Raw genomic sequence first — 23244 nt, 5'->3', positions numbered from 1 at the left:
GATTGTGACCATTTTGCCATGGCCTCTTTTATTCCCTGATTTGAGACTTACAGATTCTTCATCCTTTGTGGTGGTAATGGTTCTGGATTGGGTTTAAATTAGAACTGCAGGTCTTCTTAACCTAAGTCAACAACCTATAATAATTACCAGTCTCCTATTTGTGAGTTACAGTTGCCTTTTTGTGGAAGGAAAACTAAGTACATGTGTACATCACTTCTGCATTGGAAAAAATGTATTTTGACTTAAAAATTATTATTCTGGCAGAACTTTCTGTAAATCTGGTTCACATTGGACACTGGTAGGTTTTGAAAGAAACCCACTTTGTAAAGCTAGTAGAGTTTCTCTTTTTTATTAAGCCTTGGGAGTCTTAAGGTACAGTGAGTATGAGTGATTTCATGTCTTTGAAAGGCATCAGAATTCTGAAGATTGAGCCATTTTCTGTTTCATTCTAGGTTTGAAATTGTTAGGTAATAGCCTAAGATCTTGGGTTGATCTGTTCTTTGCAACACCATAAACACAGAGTGCACAAAGGAATAAAATAAAATCTAAAGTTCAGAATTTCTAGGTGCAAACAAGGCACATTTAGACATGAAGAAATGTCTTGAACAAAGCTAAATACTTATTTTTATATTATTGTTAGAGGTGTACTTTTTTATTTAGGTTTATAGCATTGCTTTGTAGGGATCAGGAATTATACTGCAGATAGATACACCACTATTTAAAATTTCTTCTTGTAAATGTTAAGCCTAATCCATCTTGATCCCAGACACATTAACTGAAAGCCTATAGTTTTTAATATAGATAATTTCTTGTTAATGGAGGAATTTGAAATTACAAGTGTTAGGTTCTGAAATACATTTGAAATTTTAGAATTTGATTATATGATTAAACTTCTAATTTTTTTGAAGGTAAATCTTCCAGTTTTCCTTGCTGCCCTTGCCATTTATTTTTGCTAAGACAACCATAGAAGAGAGTTAACAAGCATTCCTGTTTGCCATTTCCACAAAACGTGTCTGTCTTTTCAATATTTCTCTGTTCTGTGCTGTTTACTTACTTGTAACACCCACTTGACCAATAAACAACCTTTGCATGGTCATCACAATGAAAGGATAAGGAAATACGTGTACCACAAAAAGTTGTGTAGGGTGTATATTAGAATCTCCCATGACTAAGTTGTCTGAGAAGAGTTAATTTGTATTCTTTATGCAAATAGATTAAGGAAAGATTTGTGAATAGTCTTATATTAAACAGCACTTATTACTGATTGGAACAATGTTTGGGTTACAGTTAAAGAAATTTCTCTTTATTACATTAGCTCCCCCTCCCCTTTGAATTAAAGGATTCTTAAACTCCCTTCTCAGTTGTCACATACCCATACAGTTCTTTGCTCCAGATTTTTACCAGCATTGAATAGTCAGTGAAGAATGGCAGGGATGGGGCCTTACCGGTGAACTTGGTTTGCAGTAGTGTGTGTGCTTTCAGAATCGAACCTGAACCCTGTGATCTTCACAGCTCTCACAGCTGATCAGGGTAAAGAAAGGGCAAACAGCACAAAATACTCTAAATAATTTCCTGCTGCGGTTGTTCTTTGGTTTCTGTCTGTCACCTGGCTCAGCTCTTTCATTTCCAGGCATTGAGAGAATAAAAATAAGCACAAGAGAAATACTGGGTTTTCCTTCCAGGGTTTAGTCACTCATCCTAATAAAAAAAAGACATCCTTGAATCTAGGTAGTACATAAGAAACAGAAAGAAATTTGCTTGCTTGCTCTCTGAGGTTTGGGTTATTTAAATGGTGCCTGATGTCAGAAACATTGTGCAAAGTGTTCTGCAATTAATTTGTTACTAAAAAATAATTTAGACTATCTTAACTAATTGATAAAATTGAATTTGTCAGAGAAACTTGGCTTTGTACACTTCCTCTCTTTGAGAAAAAGTAACCTAGTTAACGCTGTGTTGAAAGCTTTTGTGATCATAATTTGCAAAACCTAGCCAGCAGAACAATCATTTCTCAATAACTGTAGATTTTTGCCCAGAAATTTGCTTAAAGAATTATCAACTGATCTAATCTGCTAAAGCTGCATACTGTAGGTTCTCAGCACCAAATACATAAGAAGCCATCAGTAACTGTATTTCTCTTTCATTCATCAGTTAATTTATCCGTACTAATTGGAGAAAACTCCAAGGCTAATAAATAAGAGAGAATTGTGGGGGCTGGCGCCATGGCGCACTAGGTTAATCCTCCACCTGCGGCGCTGGCATCCCATGTGGGCGCCGGTTCCGGTCCTGCTTGCTCCTCTTCCAGTCCGGCTCTCTGCTGTGGCCCAGGTGCTTGGGCTCCTGCACCCTCATGGGAGACCAGGAAGAGGCACCTGGCTCCTGGCTTCGGATCAGCGCAGCACCAGCCGTTGCGGCCATTTTGGGGAGTGAACCAGCAGAGGGAGGACCTTTCTCTCTGTCTCTCACTGTGGCTCTACCTGTCAAATAAATAAATAAAATATTAAAAAAAAGAATTGTGAATGAAAATGTTTTTAAAGAGTCATTTGTGATTCAAATATCTAGTTTCATACCTTACTAGAGATTATTATAGGATATATTTTATATAATTTACTAGTATTTCATTTATGTATTCGAGTTCTGAATTGTTTGAAGCTATTTGAAAACTTTTAAAGCATTTTAAATATAAAGCATTTTAAAATATATAGTATTTTATATTTATGCAGAAAATTTTTGTAAACATTTATTCAGCAGTGCTATCAAATTCTATATCCAAACATTGAATTAATCAATATTTGTCTTTAATACATGGTAGATATTTTTTGTTGTCTACTTTGAAAGAATATAGAAACTTTAGTTTTTAAAAGTATTTCACTAATGGGATATTTACTCATCTTCATCAAAATCAGTAACTGCAATAATTTAAAGTAGTATAAGTCAAGATATATCATTTTTAAAAACTAATCTATGCTTTCTGTCAGCAGTTCCCGTAGAAATTAATGTTTCACTTCCTCATCAGGTTGTGGTTGAAAACTATGTCTCACTTATAGTTACTAGTCTCAGGACATGTGACTGAACTTGGATCAAAGTTAAGGCTGTATGACATTTCTGGTATCTTCAGGGTGCAAAATTTAATCCCATGCCTCCGTAAATAGATAGCAGTGAGATCTTTTGCTCTCAAGTATAATTTTTATTTATGCAAGATTTTAGGCTTATCCACATCTTAATAGAAAATTTTTTGGTATTCTTTACTCGATCTGTAGTTTTGTAATAGAAACAAAAAACAAAAAAAAAGGCAGATAACAGTATTTCATTAGGTTCTTTTCTTGAAGTGGATATTGTCATTTGCTTTTAGAGGTTGCCTTGGAGAGGAGAGACTCCAATGTATGATCTTATTTGTTAGTGATTTAGCAAACTTTTAAATGTATTCAAATGGCCATGTCTTAGTATAAAGCTTTTTGAGATTAAGCTTTGTTATATGATATGTTTAGTTCAAGAATATACAATTACAAAAGCTTAAAATCAGAATGTCATTTCATTTAGGAAACTTACTCCCTTTTTGCTCTTATCTCTTATTCTGTCTTTTCTATTCACTGTGTTCACTTCTAGAATGACTCTTAAGACCACAGACCAGATGTCTTTACATTTTGCAAAACAGACATGGTGTTTGGCACACAGATAAGTGTGATTAAAGATACTGTCCCACTCACATTCCCTGTTTCCAAGTTGACCCAAGTGGGGCCAGAGGTTCAGCATACATTGAATTTTGCAGAATGATCACCCTTTAAAAAGTTCATTTCCAAAATGCATTATATTTTAAAGTGGGGGCACTTACCCCAAAATGTTTAGAGGTCTTTCGAACCATTAAATAAATCCATGATCTGACATTTATGTTAAGAGTTTCATTGATTAAAAGCCAGCAGTAATCCTGCCTTTGCTAGGTCAGAGTCTCCTTAGAGGTGGGTACATTTAATTCAGAGTCAACATTTTATTCTTAGTCTGCCCTGTAAGGTCCATACACAAAACAGTGTAAACTCCTAGTTACTTGTAATTCTGTGTTTACAGCTATTTCCAAATAGAGAGGGGAAAGTTCCGTTACTACCCAGACACAGTGTCACAGTGAGGAAATTAGATATAGAATTTTAACCTCTGGTGAATATTTGAAGATACTGCTTTGAATGGAAGCATTTATAGATGAGTTTTATTGCCTCCCCACAACAGCCCTGTGCTATTTATCAGAGGCAGTGTTAGCAAAAATCTCAATTAGTAACAGAATAATTGTCAGTTACTATGCTTCTGAAGTATAAAGATGTGTTCTCCAAAATTCAGTAACTACGCTGCTTTCACAAAACATGTTGGTATTGTGTATGCTATGGCTTTGATTCTCATCACCTTGTAACATATTTGAAGGGATATATAAGCTGCCAGATATTCCAGCATTGCTAAATGAGTTCCTGGAAACATCAAAGCCAGGTATCAAAAGCTAACTATATTTTGTGTGCCTGTGAAATTTTGTTAGCAGCAGCAAACATACCCCATCTGTCATGCCTGTCTCAAGCCAATAGTAGAAGAGCCTTAAATACTCTGAAAACTGCATTTAATCTTTATCTTCTATCATTTTGACCTTCAGTTTGGGGAGACATTTTCATTTTACACCATAGTAATAAAATAAAAGGACCTAGGAATCATGACTGGTTAGTCTAGGTGATTAGGGTGGGTGTTAATAGTTGGAGGTCACAGGTTTTTCCCTGTAGAAACCAGTTAACTCTTAGAGGCAGGAAGCCAAAATTCCAAAGTCTAACTGATCTGGTTAAAACTGTACAGAGTATGGGTTTAGAAAAGTTTATACATACTGAACTTTTGCTGAATTCTGAGTTTTACATTTTATTTACATTAACTCCCCACATAAACATGTTCTGTGTCTTGTAATTCCTGTATTATTTAATATCACCATTGTCCAATCACTCAGATCAGAAGGATGGGATACCCTGCCACATGTAATCATTCTTCCTGCAGTTAGATTCTGACTCATTTCTAGATACTTCTCAAATCATCCCTGCTGTTGTGTTGCCTCCTTAATCCTGTCATCATTTGCCTCACATGCAGTTCTAATGTCTATATATAGCCAAACACAGAATAATAAATATGTTAATGTTTAGCAAATGTTGCTTGTCTGTATACCACTTCACCTTTCCCCATACTCCCTGGCCAAAATTAAATAACAACCCTCTACACCACTACTGTTAAGTGACCTTTATAAAAGGCAAACCTGAACCTTATTGGAAATCCACTAGTGATTCCTCTGCCTGCCCACAGGATCAGATGTTAACCTCTTAACCCAGCATACAAAGCTCTTAATTATCTGGCCCCAGTCAACCTCTCCAGTCCAGTCTTATCTTTTACCATCTCCCTAATACACACATACACCCTGACCTCCCACATGAACTGCTTGTGCTTCTTGCAGGGTCTCCTCATGCCTTGCTTATTGGATTTACATGGCAGTCCCTCTGCCTCTTGTCTGTCTGGTGGCTAAGTGAACTTGGCTCACATTTCAGCCTTACTAGGACACCTCTTGACTATCTTTCCTGACATTTTTCCCTGCAGAGGCAGGCCATCTGCTCCTGAGGTGTTCCCAGACCACCTCTGTGCTACTTTTTACACAGTGCCATAGGATTTGCTCTCCTCCATTAGACTGCAGTTCTGTGGCATTTTGCCTTTTTCATGTCCTTATCCCCAACTTGCAGCCCTGGAACCTAGTCACTGTGTCTATTTAAGATTTCTTTTTGGGGGTGGGCATCGTGGGGTAGTAGGCTAAGCCTCTTCCTGTAGTGCCAGCATCCAGTACGGGCGCTGGTTCTTGTTCTGGCTGCTCTTCCAATCCAGCTCTCTGCTAATGTGCCTGGGAAAGCACTGGAAGATGACCCAAATGCTGGGGCCCTGCAGACACATGGGAGACCCAGAGGTTTCTCCTGGCTCCGGGGTTTGGACTGGCCCAGCTCCGGCCATTGCAGCCATCTAGGGTGTGAACCAGCAGATGAAAGAATTTTCACTTTGTCTTACCCTCTTTCTTTTTCTTTGTTTCTTTATTTTTTCTTTTTGGACAGGCAGAGTTAGAGAGAGACAGAGAATAAGGTCTTCCTTCCGTTGGTTCACCCCCCAAATGGCTGCTATGGCTGGCGCGCTGCGCCAATCCGAAGCCAGGAGCCAGGTGCTTCCTCCTGGTCTCCCATGCAGGTGCAGGGCCCAAGTACTTGGGCCATCCTCCACTGCGCTCCCGGGCCACAGCAGAGAGCTGGACTTGAAGAGGAGGTACTGGCACCGCAGGCGGAGGATTAGCCAAGTGAGCTGCAGCGCTGGCCCTCGCCCGCTTTCTGTCTATAACTCTACCTCTCTAAAAAATAAATAAATTTTTTTTCATTGTCGAGTTTCCTTCTTGGTTTCAAAAACTTTGTAAATAGGAAAATTTCCTGAACTGGTTAGGCTTTTTAAAAAACAAAGAAATGGTTAGGCTCTTTACAAAACAAAAAGATTTATTTATTTATTTATTTATTTATTTGAAAGGAGGAGTTACAGAGGCACAGAGAGAGAGAGAGAGAGCGGTATCTTCCATCCGCTGGTTCACTCCCCAAATAGCCACAGCAGCCAGAGCTGGGCTGATCAGAAGCCAGGAGCCTGGAGCTTCCTCTGAGTCTCCCACGTGGGTGCAGGGGCCCAAGCACTTGGGCCATCTTCTGCTGGATCGGAAGTGGAGCAGCCAGGACTCGAACCACCCATATGGTATGCCAGCACTGCAGGCAGTGGCTTTACACACTGTGCCACAGCACCAGCCTGTGGTTAGGCTTCCGTATGCATAAACTCAAGGGATTGTATAAGCAAGAAATTATATTTTTACTAATTTCTACTTTGTTCACCCTGTGTTTCTAAATTAGTTTTGGTTCTCATTCCAGCTGTTTATCATTCATATCGTGGGACCTTTTTACTTATTTTTAATATTACAAAGAAGAAATGTGGGGCATATTTTATGACTTAGTGTGGGTGTTCCTTGCATTGGTAATGTATGTTGGGAAATGTTGGCTTAAGTGGTATGTGAAGTTACTTGTTAAGAGGAGAACCATTGTTATAAAGCATCTAAATTATGAGCTGGGTGTCCTTTTCAGAATTTTAAATGAATGTTTTATCTGGATTTTATTCTGGTATGTGTAGTGGTATGTTTGTTGGCAAAACATGCAAAAAACTGTTGTTAGTATTTCAGTTGTTCAAATTCATTTTTCCCTTTATAGCAAAAATCAGCAACCTCTTCATAAGAATATTTTTTTCCTGACTTAAGGTTATATCTTCATTAAAACAATACTAATTGGTTTAGCTATGTGAATTTTTTAAAGTATACTGGCAGTTCTCGTTATTTGAGAGACCAAGAAAGAGAGCTCCCTTCTGCTGGTTTACTCCTAAAATGCTTGCAATGGCCAGGGTTGAGCCAGACCTAATCATGGAGGCAGAAACTCCATGCAGGCCTCCCACTTTGGGTCCCAGGCACCCAATCCCCCCCTTTTTTAATATTTTATTTATTTATTTGAAAGACAGAGTTATAGAGAGTCAGCGAGAGAGAGCAAAAAAAAGAGATCTTCCATCTGCTGGTTCACTCCCTAAATGGCCTCAATGGCCGGAGCTGCACCCATCCAAATCCCGTAGCCAAGAGTTTCTTCCAGGTCTCCCACATGGGTGCAGGGGCCCAAGCACTTGGGCCATTTTCCACTGCTTTCCCAGGCTATAGCAGAGAGTTGGATCAGAAGTGGAGCAACTGGGTCTTGAACTGGCACCTATATGGGATGCCAGCACTGCAGGTAGTGGCTTTACCCACTATGCCACAGTATCTGCCCCACCCATCCACTTGAGCCATCACTTGCTGCTTCTCAGGGTGTGCATTAGTTGGAAGTTGGAATCAGTGGCAGAACCAGGACTCGAACCCAGGCACTTTGATATGGGATGTGGACATCTTAACCATTAGGCCAAATGCCTATCCCTAATCACATGATATATTTAGCAAAATGTAAATCATGCTACACAGTGGTGCTCTCTCATACCCCTTTATGGATGCCCTTAAGCCAGATACTGTTTTCATCTACCAGGATTATTGCACTCTGCTTTTACAAAGACTCCCTTCCTCCCCAGTCTCTAACATTGTCTCTCTTGTTCAAAAATTTTATTTTCTATTAGAGAGGAGAGTTCCCTGCCACTGTTTGATTCCCCAGTGCCTACAGTAATTGGAGTAGGCCAGGCTGGGAACTCAGTCTGGGTCTCCCATTAAAGAACCCAATTACTTGAGCCATCATCTGCTGTCTCCCAGGGTCTGCATTAGCAGGAAGCTGGAATCAGAAGTAAAGACAGGACTTGAACCTAGGTATTTTGAATGGAACATGGGTATCTTATCTGCTAGGCCAAATGACCATCCCTTCTGTTCAGTTTTCACATGTCGTGTATTTACTACTTTGACCCTTTGTCCCCATTTGCTCAATACTCTAAATTCCCACCCTTATACCTTCAGGCTCTGAGACTGTACTGACTCCCTCACCTCATGGCCTGATGTGTTTTACATTACCTTGTATACCCTAGTTCATATTTCTTTGTCTCTTATGTCTGAGGGTACTTCAAAGAGTTAATGAAAACATGAAATTAAAAGTGTCAATTTATTTGGATGCAAAAAACTTTTTAATATGAAGAAAATGTGTATTAAGAAAACTTTATCCATGGATTTCAAAATTCTTTGCACCAAAATAAACTTATACTTTTATTTTTCCACAAGCCATTTGAAGTACCATTGTACCCTTTTTTAAAAGGTTCCCTTTTTTGTTTGTTTGTTTGTTTGTTTGACAGGCAGAGTGGACAGTGAGAGAGAGAGACAGAGAGAAAGGTCTTCCTTTTGCCATTGGTTCACCCTCCAATGGCCGCCGTGGCCGGCGCACTGCACTGATCCGATGGCAGGAGCCAGGTACTTATCCTGGTCTCCCATGCGGGTGCAGGGCCCAAGGGGCCATCCTCCACTGCACTCCCGGGCCATAGCAGAGAGCTGGCCTGGAAGAGGAGCAACCGGGACAGAATCCGGTGCCCCGACCGGGACTAGAACCCCGTGTGCTGGCGCCACAAGGCGGAGGATTAGCCTATTGAGCCACGGCACCGGCCAAGGTTCCCTTTTCTAACTTCATGTCCTGCTCTTGTACTTACCCTTCTCCCAAAAAGCAAAATGCTTGAAGTGCTCTTGTTCTCTTACACAACTCTCTATTCACCATTGATATTTCCTAATATTTAAACAGTCTTAAACTTCTTTCTCTTACAGAAAGCTACCTTGGATTGATAAAGCCTCTTATTTTCCTGAACTTTATCCATTCCTGGACACCAATAAGCACTATCACTCCAGTAATGCCACCTGTCTGTTCTTTGTCTTTTCATTATCTGAATGTACTTTCCATTGATAGACATTTACTGCTTGCTTGATTATATGTTTTGTTGTTGTTCTCCTAAGCTCCTAGAAGACAGGGAATCACATCTGTTTAATTCTTTGTGTGTTACCTAATACAGGTCCACTATTACCATTACTGCACATAGATGGCTCATAACTGCTCTCTGATAATAGGAAACCTTGGTTTGATAGAGTGGTGAATGTTGAGCATTTGGCATATGTATTGCACACATTTGTGTGCAGAGCATGAAGGGAAAAACTCTTGGCTTTGGATGTTTAAAGCATTCCCTATTTAAGAGACAGCAGGTGGTAAAATTAATCTTATAAAAAGATAATTTAATGTTTTTCAAATTTGTTATTTTGCTTCTGTCAAGTTTAGAAAAGCATATGGAAATCAAATAAAGCTAAAACATTACTTTGATATATCAATCCAAAGAATAGTTGATTATGGTAAATTAGGATTTGTCATAGAAATTTCATAATGCCCCAAGGACTGAAATGCAGAGAGAATGTAGCAAAAGCTGCAGTTGTAGATGCCTTTCTCATGCAAATCATTATCTATGAGGTCTCAATAACACAGGCTTACAGAGTAATTGCTAGAGTGATGTCCAGAATAAAATCTGATATATAAACAGAAAGAAGCACTGGCTGTTGTATACAGTTAACATAATGACTGTAAGAACTCCTTGAAGGAAATGCTAAGGATTTGTTAACTCATAATTGGGAACAGTTGCTGGGAGATAAGTTTACAAGAGGAAAATATGTTTAGAAACTTGAAATGGTCTTAAGGTTTGTATCCTTCTTCCCAATCATAACATCTTCAAGTTAAATGAAAATGGTTTAAGGCAACTTGATATGAAGTTTAATTTAGCCATGAGAGTTGCAGTTTTTAGGCTTTTTTCTTCTTTCAGGATTTATCAGAAGAATTTTACTTTTGGTTTAAATATTCCTATTTACCACAAGGCCACAACAGCCAGAGCTGAGCCAGGCTGAAGCCAGAAGCCAGGAGTTTCTTCTGGGTTCCGCCTGTTGGTACAGGGACCCAAGCACTTGGGCCATCTTCTGCTGCTTTCCCAGGCATGTTAGCAGGGAGCTGGATAGGAAGTAGAGCAGCTGGGTCTCAAACCAGCATCCATATGTGATGCTGGCACAGCAGGTGGCAGCTTTACCTGCTCTGCCATAACACAGACCCTTGTCAGAGGTGTTTTGAGACGCAATAATTGGTATTCATGGGGGGAAAGGGAGAGAAATGTCTCAGGTTTGGAAGGTAATTTTATAGTCCTCATTGAACTGCTTCAATATCTACCTGAGCATATTAAAAGGACTAAGAACTCTGCAGTAAGTAAATTGTTTATCTGTAACCAAATGTTTTTCAAGCATTTAACTCCAAAGTTCTTTTTGCACAGAAGGAATACCTATTAGCTGTTTTTGAAACAAATTTTCTAAGAGTAGAATTTGGAAAGTGTTTCACTAACCAACAAAACCTATAGGTCAAAATTAATGCCTTTTTCAAAATTCTAATTTACAGCAGGGAAATAATTTAATTTTGGCAAAGTCTGTCCTAACATGGATTTCACATGTACCAGTCATTCTGAATGCCACTGGATCTGAAATATCCCATGTTTTTAGACATCCATTTAGAAATCTGGTATGGAAGAGTGGAAAGTATGGAGGAATATATTCAGGGATTTAGTTAATCTGCTAATATTTATGTTGCTATTTTATATCTAATTTTGTGTATTTTCTTGGGGAACTTTGCACACACACCAGTTGGTTAAGGGATGAAATGTTTCAGAAGCTAGGTGAAGTTCCATTGAAAAGCAGGGACAAATATTTTAATTTGACTGCACTACTCTTTATAAATTAATTTCTGATTCTGATAAATTAATGTTTGATTCATATGGTAGGACTTTTCCCACAAACAAAATGGTGATGTTTGTAGAGTGCTGGTACAGTAGCAGTGTACCAGATAAAATGACAAAAATATTTTCCTATCTAAATCTTTAATAATCTAAGCTATTTTTCTCTTCATGTTTTGCCAACATTTTTCTCCTCACAGGATAAAAGATAATATTGATGTTGGGTAAATGAGCAGTATTGGCTTCATCTGGGCTCATTTTATTTTCCCTTTTCTTTTTGTCTTTCATCAGGCAGTATTGTATAATGGTACTCAAAAAGCTCATGTAAAATAGAATGAAAAGGTAAATTCATTTTAGCACAAAAATTTTTTGAATTTCATGCAGTAGTTTTTTGATAATACACATTTTATGAACTTTTTGAAGACTCCTTGTATGCATGAATTTCAAATTTTCCCACCAAAATAAACTTTGATTTCATTTTCTGCAAATGGTTCACTCCCCCAGATGTCTGCCATGGCTGTGGCTGGCCCAGGGTCAAAGCTGGAAGCCAACAACTCAACCTAGGTATCCTATGTGGGTGGCAGGAACACAGTTACTTGCACTATCATTACTACCTCCCACAGTCTGCATTAGCAGAAATCTGGAGTTCAGTACCAAAGCCAAGTATTGAACAGAGGTATTCCAGTATGGGACACACATATCCATAAGGGACCAAGACATCTTAAATATTAGGCTAAATGCCTACCCCACCACAAACTATTTTTTAAAAAGGTTTTATTGGGGCCGCTACTGTGGCGTAGCAGGTTAAGCTGCTGCCTGCAGTGCCGGCATCCCATATGGGCGCCGGTTCAAGTCTCGGGTGCTCCATTTCCGATCCATCCAATAAACTTTATAAAGTGTACCTGTATATGTTCCTGTGCTTAGGTAAACTGATGCCTCTGAAAAGAGGGCAAGTTTCTAGAGAAATTTCGTTTGTTATTCTCTAAAACATCCTAAAATCGAATCCCTGATATTCTAAGACCAGGGTTGGGCTCATTGCATTTTGGAGGGAAGGGTGGGATTTTGATTTGTGGTAGGGCAATGGTACTGTGGCTTTCACAAATCCTGCAGTCTCCATGGCCTGGAAATTTTAGTCTTACAAAAGGGCACTTAGGGAATGGGTGCTAGAAAAGCAACCAGAAATTTCTTTTTATTCCGAGTAAAGCAAAAATTTGAAATTCAACAGCAGACTACTAGATAACTAGATATTTTTAATCTCCAATGAAAAGTTTAGATATTTTAATTTTGCAAATACATTAACAGTTTCTTTTCTTGGATCTTTTTAGAGGACAAGAATTTTGGGCAGATTTGAATGCCATGAATGTGCATGAAACAACTGAATTTGACCAACTACGAAGGCTGTCTACACCATCCTCTAGCAATGTCAACTCTATTTACCATACAGTCTGGAAATTCTTCTGTAGGGACCACTTTGGTTGGAGAGAATATCCTGAGGTACTTACAAGTTCTTTTTTAAAAGGCAATTTTCTTTTTGTTTTTTTTTGTTTTTTTTCTGTCTGTCCTTCCTGCCTGCCTGCCTAACTGTGACTAGGCAGAAATATAAATTGTAATCAGAGAGTTTATGGATATGAAATGGAGTCTTACTGATAAAAATAAAAATATTTCTCTTCATTTTTCTGAAAATGTGTTTCTTTCCATTAATCAGAAATCCATCCTATAGGATACCCATGTTATCAGAGAAGTCAGATGGTTTCTCCAGAATCTTAAGCTACAGAAGTGAAGTACCTAAACCTGGTGCGACTTTTGAAATAATTTTAATGAGATGAAAACTGGTATAGATTTTGGCTATATCTGACTCCTATGGGATCAGAAGCCTAATGGAAGCAGTCAGTCACTCTCAGGTCACTGGAAAAAGTAGTGGAAAATAGTTGAGCTGTGGTCAAGCAAATGAATTTTGTTATATGTACACATGCCATCTATATCCAGAGATTGTGAGAATAGTTCATCATTCACAAAATAAGATTTCAAGATGATTATGATTTATTTTACCTCTGAATGATAATCCTGAGTCAGTTTTAAATTTAAATGCCCTGTAATAGCCTTTAAAGATTAGTTTACCTTCTACAGATCTGATCTTGTTAATTTGGCTAAATTAATTTCTGGCCTTACAATAAGGAAGAATTGACCCTCCCTAGATTTTTTTAAGGCATTAGTAAAAGAAAAAATGACCTAGTTATTATGTTAATTACTGTAAAACACAATATTGACTAAATTTCTGACTCCCTTTTAGGCAATCGCTAGTAAGAAGCTATCTAAAATGTATTATAGGACCAGCATTTTAGAGTAGCAGGTTAAGCTGCCACTTGGGAGGCTGGCATCACAGAGTCCTCATTCAAGTCCCAGCTGCTCTGCTTTGATCCAGTTCCCTGTTAATGCGCCTGATAAGGCAGTTGAAGATGACCAAGTATTTGGGACCCTGCCACCCACGTGGGAGATCTGGATGGAGTTCCTGGCTCTTGACTTCAGCCTGGCCCAGACTGCTGTTATGACCATTTGGGAGAGTGAATCAGCAGGTGGAAAATTCTCTCTCCCTCCCTCTCTCTCACACACAAAAGCCAGTGAATGGAAGATTTCTATCTGTCTCTCCCTTCCAACTCTCCATGTCTTTCTGTCTACCTTTCAAACAAATAAATCTTTAAAAGTAAAATGTTTTCTAGAATATGTGTACTGTCCCTATATTTTTCCATAGAGGTGTTTTGTTTTTTTCTTTCTTTAAACATTACCATCTTTAATTCCTTTTTTGAAAATTATCTTTAAAAATAAAAATAAAATATTGGGGCCAGCATTGTGCCATAGCTGGGATGCCAGCATCTCAATGGAGCCAATTCATGCCCCAGCTGCTCCCGTTCCTTGCTAATGGCCTAGGAAAAGCAGCGGAAGATGGCCCAACTGTTTAGGGCCCTGCCACCTATGTAGGAGACCTGGATGAAGCTCCTGGCTCGCTGGTGGCTATTAGGACCATCTGGGCAGTGAACCAGCAGGTAGAAGTTCTTTCTCTTTCTGTAACTCTGACTTTAAAAATAAATAAAATCTTTAAAACAGAAATCTCTAGGACATTGTCAAGGTTCAAAATAGAATAGTTTCTTGGGTTTCACGTTTCAAAAGATGGTTATCCATGTATGGCTGGAGCTGTGGCATAGTGAGTAAAGTCGCAGCCTGCAATGCCAGCATCCCATATGGGCACCGGTTTGAGACCTAGATTCTGCATTTCTGATCCAGCTCTCTGCTGTGGCCTGGGAAAGCAATAGAACATGGCGCAAGTGCATGAGCCCCTTCACCACATGGGAGACCCGGAAGAAGATTCTGGAACCATTGGATGGAAGCTTACTTGCTCTCTCTGCCTCTGCCTTTCAAATAAATAAATAAGTTTTTTTTTTTTTTAAGGTTATCCGTGCTCTTCTGGACAGGGAACAACTTTCTGCTGTGCATTTCTGAGGCCCTACTTATAAAGAGAATTAATTTGACTCACTGTTCTTTATTGAATTTCTGTGATGTTAACAGTGAGGTTAACTCTTTTTGCCTCTAGTTATGTTTTCATATTTTATAGTGATTATTAATTGACTTGGTTTATTTCTTTACCTTGTTTTCTACTCCATAGTCTGTTATTCGATTGATTGAAGAAGCCAACTCTCGGGGTCTGAAAGAGGTCCGGTTTATGATGTGGAATAACCATTACATCCTCCACAACTCATTCTTTAGAAGAGAAATAAAAAGGAGACCCCTCTTCCGCTCCTGTTTTATACTGCTTCCATATTTACAGTAAGTATCTATTGAAAATTATCATATTTAGACTTATTTTATGTAGATGCACCACTTACTGCCAGAGAGAAGATTTTACATTAAGAGAATTTCTTAGTTAGTACTTAAAGAATGAGAAAATCTGAATTTTTTGGATTTAATCCTTTGATAAATAGCGTTTAGATAAGCTACAATGAACCTGACACTGAAAGAATGAATATCCTGTTGTAGTTTTTGAACTGAAAAGGAGAGTAAACATTTTTTTATAACTAAAAGTAATTATGTTTGAATGAGGCACAGAGCTTGCATTTGCCTTTCATGGAAGATTGAGTTTCCCTTTCATGAAGGACTACTTCCACGATGAGACATTCTGTGTTCCTAGACTGTGCTTTTCATGTTATTTACATTCTCATTTGCTAAGAAAGGCATATTGTCCTATGGTACACAGTAAAACTGTTATACTAAATATAATTTCTTAATAAAAAGGTTAAATTGAATTCACCTTTCTGAACTGTAAGTGATCTCTTCTTCCATTTTCCCAAATGCCTTTTCTTGCTTTCTTCTCCAGATGGCCTACTAACATATCTCCATAGGTACTAAAAGGTAGGGCTCATTACCATTAGCATGGCCATTTTTGAAAGGCAGTGTCTTCAGAGAAATCATTAAATACTTCAGTCAGTCAGATAAATCATCTTTACGGCCTGATTTTGAAAATGATACTAGGTTTACATGATGTTGTGAACTTAGGAAATCTAAAATAGTATTGGTTGGTGTCTTAGCTGTGAAGTGAAGTTGCTGTTTTTATATTCCTACTTTTTAAAATTTCAATTCCAAACTGTTTTCCCCAAGTTGTTATGACAAAATCTTAATGATTCTAATTCTAGTATTGCAGTGGGAACATTAAAGACAAAATGCAAATGAAAATCCCTGAAATGATCAATATCTAAAAGAAATGTGCAATAAGACCAGTTTTAAAAGTATATATTGGCTTGGGTTAAGTGTGTGCTTTCTTTCAAGTCCAAATGTGAATAATCTTACCTTGTAGGGTTTTTTAATTAGAACTAATAAAAATGCCATTTTTGTGATTGGCTAGCACAGCTGGAGATAGTGTCAGTGTCCAGTAGTTAGGAACATATTGTTCTCCTGGTGAGACAGTAGAACTCATTAGTTGAGACCAGCAGTTTGGCATGCTGAGCCAATCAAGCAAGATGTTGCTTCTGTGTGATGGTAAGTGTGCTCATTCTAGTGCTGCACTGTTGGGGAAGTTTTAATAAATGATGAAAATATATTTCAGTCTTAAAGCAAGTAATTATGAAATATCTCTTTTTTAAACTTAGGCTTGTTTTATAGAAGTATGAATTATAAAAATAAAATAAGCAGTAGTAGAATTAATGCCACTCTGTAGCATTACTACATTTATAGTATAGGCTTACAAAAGAAGGTAAATGGTTACTCTTTCCTTTTTCTCTTTAAAGTTTCCATTTTATTCTTCCTCTCTGAAACAGTGATAATAAAGTAAGAAGTCAGCAAATCAAAAACATTGGATGTAGGAACTTAGGATCAGAGAAACATTAAGTTTACCAGGCGGTGTGGATAAATGTAGCCATCCTCTCGGCCCTAGTTGGGGCTGAGGGACACTTGAACTGGCTTGCTAAGAAGAAAAAAATGGGAAATTGGTTCCAAAAAGTGAATTTCAGAAGTAGACTCCAGAGACTATGATGTTAGCTAAGGAGAAAGTTTTATTTTGTGTTTAAGTGTTACTAAATGCAAAGTGTCAAAGAAAAGCAGGTTTTAAAAAAAACTACAGTTGTCAGGAAATCAGATATCCAAGGGATATGGAGAGGGGCTAAAAATAAAGGATTTGTATTATCTGATTTCCTGACATTTCTTCAGAATAATGGTGATTTTTTAAGGAGTTGTAGAACTTTGGGAGTCTGATTAAAGCTATGGGGCCTCTCTTCAGAAAAACATACTGTTGTCCCAGGAAAATGTACCAGTTCCAAGGCTCCAAAGAAATCTCTCAGGGCCCTAAGAAAATGCTGCATTATCATGAGGGTTGAAGGAACCAGTGACACTTTAAATCTGCCCCTGAATTTAAAAAGCCCCAAGGGGATTAAGTAAACCTTACACTGTACACCCAGGACTTTGTTCTTGTCCCTCAAAGGGACTTTGAGACACGTTGAATTGAAGGCACAGCCACTTGAAAGTGGTGTGTGTTAAGGCAGTTGTGCCTCCATAACTTTCAACTGATCCAGCCATCTCTTAACAATAAAAAGACTGTAATATAGTAGAAGTAATCAAAGTCAGGCAAATATAGATTGGAATCTTGGTAGCCCATCTATCACTTTCTAGCCTTTTTAAAAAAAATTGTATTAAATTGTGAATTATGTGGAAATGTAAAGAATATGAATTCAGAAACTTCCTAGATGGGCTTGAATTCAGATCCTGTCTCTGCTCTTTGCTAATATGCTAGGCCAAATTAATTTTTTAATAAAAAAATATTTATTTATTTAAAAGGCAGAGTGACATAGATACGGGAGAGACAGAAAATTTTCTGTTCGTTGGTTTCAGCCCTCAGATGACTGTAATAGCTAGGGCTGGGCCAGCCCCAAGTCTGGAGCCAGACACACCATGTGGGTCTCCAACAGTGTGGCAGGGGCCCAAATATTTGGGCCTTCATCCTCTGCTTTCCCACGCGCATTAGCAGGGAGATGTGAGTGGAGCTGCTGGGACTGGAACTGGCACTCTAATGGGATGCCAGTGTTGCAAGCAGCATCTTAACCCACTGTACTACAGTGCCAGTCCCTGTTTAATCTTTCTGAACATCAGTTTATTTGAAAAGTAGGGATAAGCAGCCTGTATTGCAGGGCTATTGAGATAGTTAATACTACTCTGCGTAAAATGCCTGAGCCATACTATTTGTTTGTCCTAGGTGGCTATGATAATGATGTGGGTTACAGTAAGATCTGCTCTTTGGAGATTAGATGCATGTTCACATACAGTTACAACCTTTGTGTCACAGAGCTCTTGAAGATTTCAGTTTCCTAATCCACTTTGACAGACATGATTGCTTCCACTGTTTACCAATGACTGTTACAGTTCCCTGGCCCTGAAACTGGGTCTCAAGGTCAGGATTTCCTTAACTTTGCTTCCTTTTTTTAAAATTTTTTTCCTGTTTTGAAAACGCCTAAAAAATATAATTTAAATTTATGCATTTATACAAGCAGGAATAAATAATTTACCAAAGTTACTATTTGTCTCTGAATTCATTTTTCACATTAAGAGACCTGAATTTAAAGGTTCACAGATAGATTCCAGTGTCTGGTTTATAGTGATTAGCTCCATCTTAAGCACACCAAAGCTATAAAATTTGAATAGTACTGGTAGTCTTTGAAAATTAAGGAAATGTCAGATATTTATCAGCTTTCAATGCCTGGCCCATGATTTTTATTTTTATACAGAAATTAAAGTAAGCTTTATGTCCTTATATGCTTCCTTCTTGCCACCTACACTTATTTTTCTCCCATCCTATACAACCTTTAGTGATAATGTCTTTTCTGCTTAGTATCAGCAAAGTTTATAGAAAAGCATAAAATTATTGTTGTTGCCTTGAAACAGTGTTTCTTTATAGGCAAAAGAGTAATCTAGGAAGATTTAAAAGTAAATATTTATAAATTGGCTGTTAATTGTTTGCCTTGTATCAATACATTCCAGAATTTCTTTCACAGCGGGGAGACCAGGAAGAAGCTAACAGGTTATCTATGTGCAGGCGGTGCTTCTCTAGAATTTTCTGTTTTGTAAATATACATTTTTATTTTTAATTTTTTAAAATATTTATTTATTTACTTGAGAGACATTTACAGAGAGAAAGAGAGACAGAGAGAGAGGTCTCTATCCACTAGTTCACTCCCCAGATGGCCACAACAGCTGGAGCTGAACCAATCTAAAGCCAGGAGCCAAGAACTTCCTCTGGGTCCCCACATGAGTGGAGGGGCCCAAGGACCCAGCCGTCTTCCACTGTTTTCCCAGACCATCAGCAGGGAGCTGGATCGGAAATGGAGCGGCTAGGACTCGAACCGACTCATGGGATCATGGGATGCCGACTCCACAGGCGGATGCTTAATTAACCAACTATGCGATAGCACTGGCCCCCATTTTTTTAAACAAGCATTTAATCTATTCAAATTGTTATTTTAGGTACTGCTATAGAACACTGTAGTGGGCCGGCACCGTGGCTCACTAGGCTAATCCTCCACCTAGCAGCACTGGCACACTGGGTTCTAGTCCCAGTTGGGGGGCCGGATTCTGTCCCGTTGCCCCCCTTCCAGGCCAGCTCTCTGCTATGGCCCAGGAGTGCAGTGGAGGATGGCCCAAGTGCTTGGGCCCTGTACCCCATGGGAGACCAGGAGAAGCACCTGGCTCCTGCCTTCGGATCAGCGTGGTGCGCCCGCCACAGCGTGCCGGCCGTGGCGGCCATTGGAGGGTGAACCAACGGCAAAAGGAAGACCTTTCTCTCTGTCTCTCTCTCTCACTGTCCACTCTGCCTGTCAAAAAACAAACAAACAAACAAAAAAAAAACCACTGTAGTGGAGGATATACTTATTTCTGAGTGTTTTATGTTGATATTCCTTCCTGTTTGTTTTAGGACACTTGGTGGGGTTCCCACACAGGCTCCTCCGCCTCTAGAATCAACCTCATCTTCACAAATCATCTGTCCTGATGGAGTCACCTCAGCAAACTTTTACCCAGAAACTTGGGTTTATATGCATCCATCTCAGGACTTCATCCAAGTGCCTGTTTCTGCAGAGGACAAGAGTTACCGAATCATTTACAATCTTTTTCATAAGACTGTGCCTGAGTTTAAGTATAGAATTTTGCAAATATTGAGAGTCCAAAACCAGTTTCTTTGGGAGAAATATAAAAGGTGAGTGAGAGTGAAGAAAAGTACAAGAGAGCTTTACTTGTAATGTAGCTAACATCAAAACCAAACATAGTAAACACTTGCCTAGGATTTAATATGTTCATCTTTTTCCATATATATTTACTCATACAATCCTCATGGTAGACCTATAAATAGGCTTATTGTAATTTACATTTTACAGAGAGGAAACTGAGTCACAGAAAAAAATTCAGTAATTTGCCAGAGATCGTGCAGCTAATAAGATACGATGCTGGAATTTTAACCCTAGCAGTCCAGCAAAGAGGCCTTGCTCTTAATCCCTTTACTATGCTGCCTCTCAGGTCAACAGATTAATGTAGTACAGAAGTATTATGTGCAGATTTGAGAAATCTAAGAATTAACAGATGCTCAGATTGGAGGAATTAGACAAAGCATCCCAAGCAAGGTAAGATACGAGAACTAGATTTGGAATGGAAGAGAAAGCAATTCAATGATTGGAAAAGGACTTTTCTGAGATGCAAGATAAAAGTTAAAACTTCCAATATCATCTTTGATGACTCTTTGGTAGCTACTTTAATATTTCTTCCCCCATGATACCCTAAGGAGAAATTTATGATTATGCCATGCCTATTAAATTGATCTGTATTTCCTGTCCACTTTTTGTAATAGGAAAAAGGAATACATGAACAGGAAAATGTTTGGCCGTGACCGAATAATAAATGAAAGACATTTGTTTCATGGAACATCTCAGGATGTGGTTGATGGAATCTGCAAGCACAACTTTGATCCCCGAGTCTGTGGAAAGCATGCTACAATGTTTGGACAAGGCAGTTACTTTGCAAAGAAGGCAAGCTACTCTCATAACTTTTCTAAGAAGTCCTCCAAGGGAATCCATTTCATGTTTTTGGCCAAAGTGCTGACCGGCAGATATACAATGGGCAGTCATGGTATGAGAAGGCCCCCTCCAGTCAATCCTGGCAGTGTCACCAGTGACCTATATGACTCTTGTGTGGATAATTTCTTTGAGCCTCAAATTTTTGTCATTTTTAATGATGACCAGAGTTATCCTTATTTTGTTATCCAATATGAAGAAGTCAGTAACACTGTTTCCATTTGAAAAATCTTGGTACTGCTAAATTATTTGATATGAACTCAATCCAGCATTTGTAGCAGGTTTTGAGTGGGTGGGACTGGGTGGGGAACAGCATTGGACATTAATAGGGCACTTTTCAGACCCAGTTTTTTAAGTGCTAGAAAGTGTAAATTTTTTTTTAAGAAAAACAAGTTTTAAAGTGATCACTTATTCTTTAATTATTTACTAATTGTTAGTGTACTCAGTGTGGAAAAGACTACAAATTACATACTCTTTTCATTCACACTTGTACATAGAGACAGCAATATTATTAGAAGCATTAAAAAAAAAAAAACTGAACAGCCTAACTAATTAAATGTGGCTTGGGTTGGGTAGAAGTTTGGTCAAATGAGATGGAGGCTGTGAACAAAGTGAGGATTCCATTTATTTACATTGATAAAACTGACTGGAAATAATACTACCAGGCTTATTTCCCCTCCAAAGCATCACCGCTTTGGTGTAGTATAAGTTGTTAATTCTGATGGGTGGAAAAAAATTTTTTTGTTTCCATAAGCAGGACTAATATACATCACCCGATCACAGAGAGTGTCAATGACTGACTGTTCTGGCTGGGTTTGCTTGTATTCAGAATTCTGTTTAGAGAACAATTTTAAAAAGAAAATACCATTTGAAGAATTTTTGTCACCAGCAAAATTTTTCTCTAACTAGTTACATGAATTGTGTTGTTAAACTTCAGCCTTGGAAAACTCAGTTTCTTCCATTATCATCCACTTTAGCTTGAAGGAGTTGGGCAGCTAATTTTTTTAAAGCCAGTCTTGAGGATTAGAAAGAACTATTATGCTCTTTTGGGGTTCCGAAAGATTTAGAGAAAGGAAATAACATCTTACAACTAAATTGATACGGTTTATTGCTGTGCTAGCACAAATTAGATTCTCAGAAGTATTTGAGTTGGAATTATTGTTAAAGTTGGTAATCCCATCCCTATGCCTGCTTTGTCAGGTGCAGCTGGGTTCCCTGGCTGACTCTGTATCTTACACTACATAACAGAAACACGGACTTGGGAATTGTGCCACTGGCCCAGGTAGAGCGCTGTTAGGTGAATATGCTGTTGCCTCAGTTTAGAGAGAGAGCAGGTAGGTGTACTTCACCCTTGGCAAAGCAAATAACCTGGATTTACAAAAGTGGAAGTGGTTCACAAAATAATTAACAGAATTATTTCATATACTAAGCTCTCCTAGTATATTGTGGTTATGTCATTTACCCAAAACTTCAGGAACTTCTGTGTTGTTTAAAGCAAGATATATCTATACTGATGTCTCAGTGAATCAGTCTGTTTAAGCACTTGTCAGGGCTTCCACACAGTTATTTATTTTGCCGTAGTTGATCCTGTTGTTTGCTGCCATTGGCATGAAACGGGCAACTGTGGCTGTTACAGTTGTTCTTTCATTCAGTTATAACTTGTAAACCAGTGATTCCCAGTCTTTTTCAAATTAAGACACCTTGCCCATTGCTTATTTGATTTTATGAAACTTGTTCCTTTTTTCTCCCTAAAGAAAATGAAAGCTTTATGACATATTTATTTTTTTAATAAAACTAAGCAAAAATAAAAGTTATGGTAATTCTTTAAAACTTGTGTTGTTGTCTTGTTTCCATTTAAGATACTTGAATTAGACGTGCTGTGTAAATGCTGGCTGGCTGCCTGATTGGTTGCTTGTTGTCTAAACTTCAGTGGTAATGCACAGAAAGTTCTTCAGCTAGCAGTTGAGTGTCAGTCACAAGGGAAGAATGAGTAGTCTACTTTATAGATAAGTATTTGGAGGAAACTGACTACTTTTATGTTAGCAAACGTCTATAGAGAAAACCTTAAGTGGGTTGTCACCTTCAGCATGTGACAGCCTTAAATTTTAGCCAAATGAAAGTCTTATTAACGGTATATGTATATCTTTTGTAATGGTTCTGTGAATTTAAAACATAGTAAATGTCATTTGGTGATTTTCTTCGCAGCAGCTCAACTGTAATTTATAGCCAGAAAGCTGGAATTTAACATGGTTGAGATTCCCTGAGATATTCCGGTGTCATATAATGCTATATAGATGGAGATTTTTGTGTGTGAAGTTTATAAATACTGGATTCCTTAAAATGATTA

The 23244-nt window shown here is 38.3% G+C and overlaps 1 protein-coding gene across 1 annotated transcript in view; it reads left to right on the top strand.

Annotated features, from left to right (window-relative positions):
- TIPARP (TCDD inducible poly(ADP-ribose) polymerase) overlaps window positions 1–22727 on the top strand; it is a 32720-nt gene extending 9993 nt beyond the window's left edge. The window contains exons 3-6 of the mRNA XM_002716323.5: window positions 12633–12801; window positions 14966–15126; window positions 19751–20029; window positions 20675–22727. Coding sequence (XP_002716369.1) covers window positions 12633–12801; window positions 14966–15126; window positions 19751–20029; window positions 20675–21122 — 1057 coding nt within the window. The 3' untranslated portion in view covers window positions 21123–22727. The remainder of the gene's footprint in view (window positions 1–12632; window positions 12802–14965; window positions 15127–19750; window positions 20030–20674) is intronic.
- The last annotated feature ends 517 nt before the right edge of the window (window positions 22728–23244 follow it).

This window comes from Oryctolagus cuniculus, chromosome 4 (genome assembly GCF_964237555.1).
Source record: "Oryctolagus cuniculus chromosome 4, mOryCun1.1, whole genome shotgun sequence".
NCBI classification, from domain to species: Eukaryota; Metazoa; Chordata; class Mammalia; order Lagomorpha; family Leporidae; genus Oryctolagus; species Oryctolagus cuniculus.
This window is presented reverse-complemented; position numbering and strand designations above follow the sequence as displayed.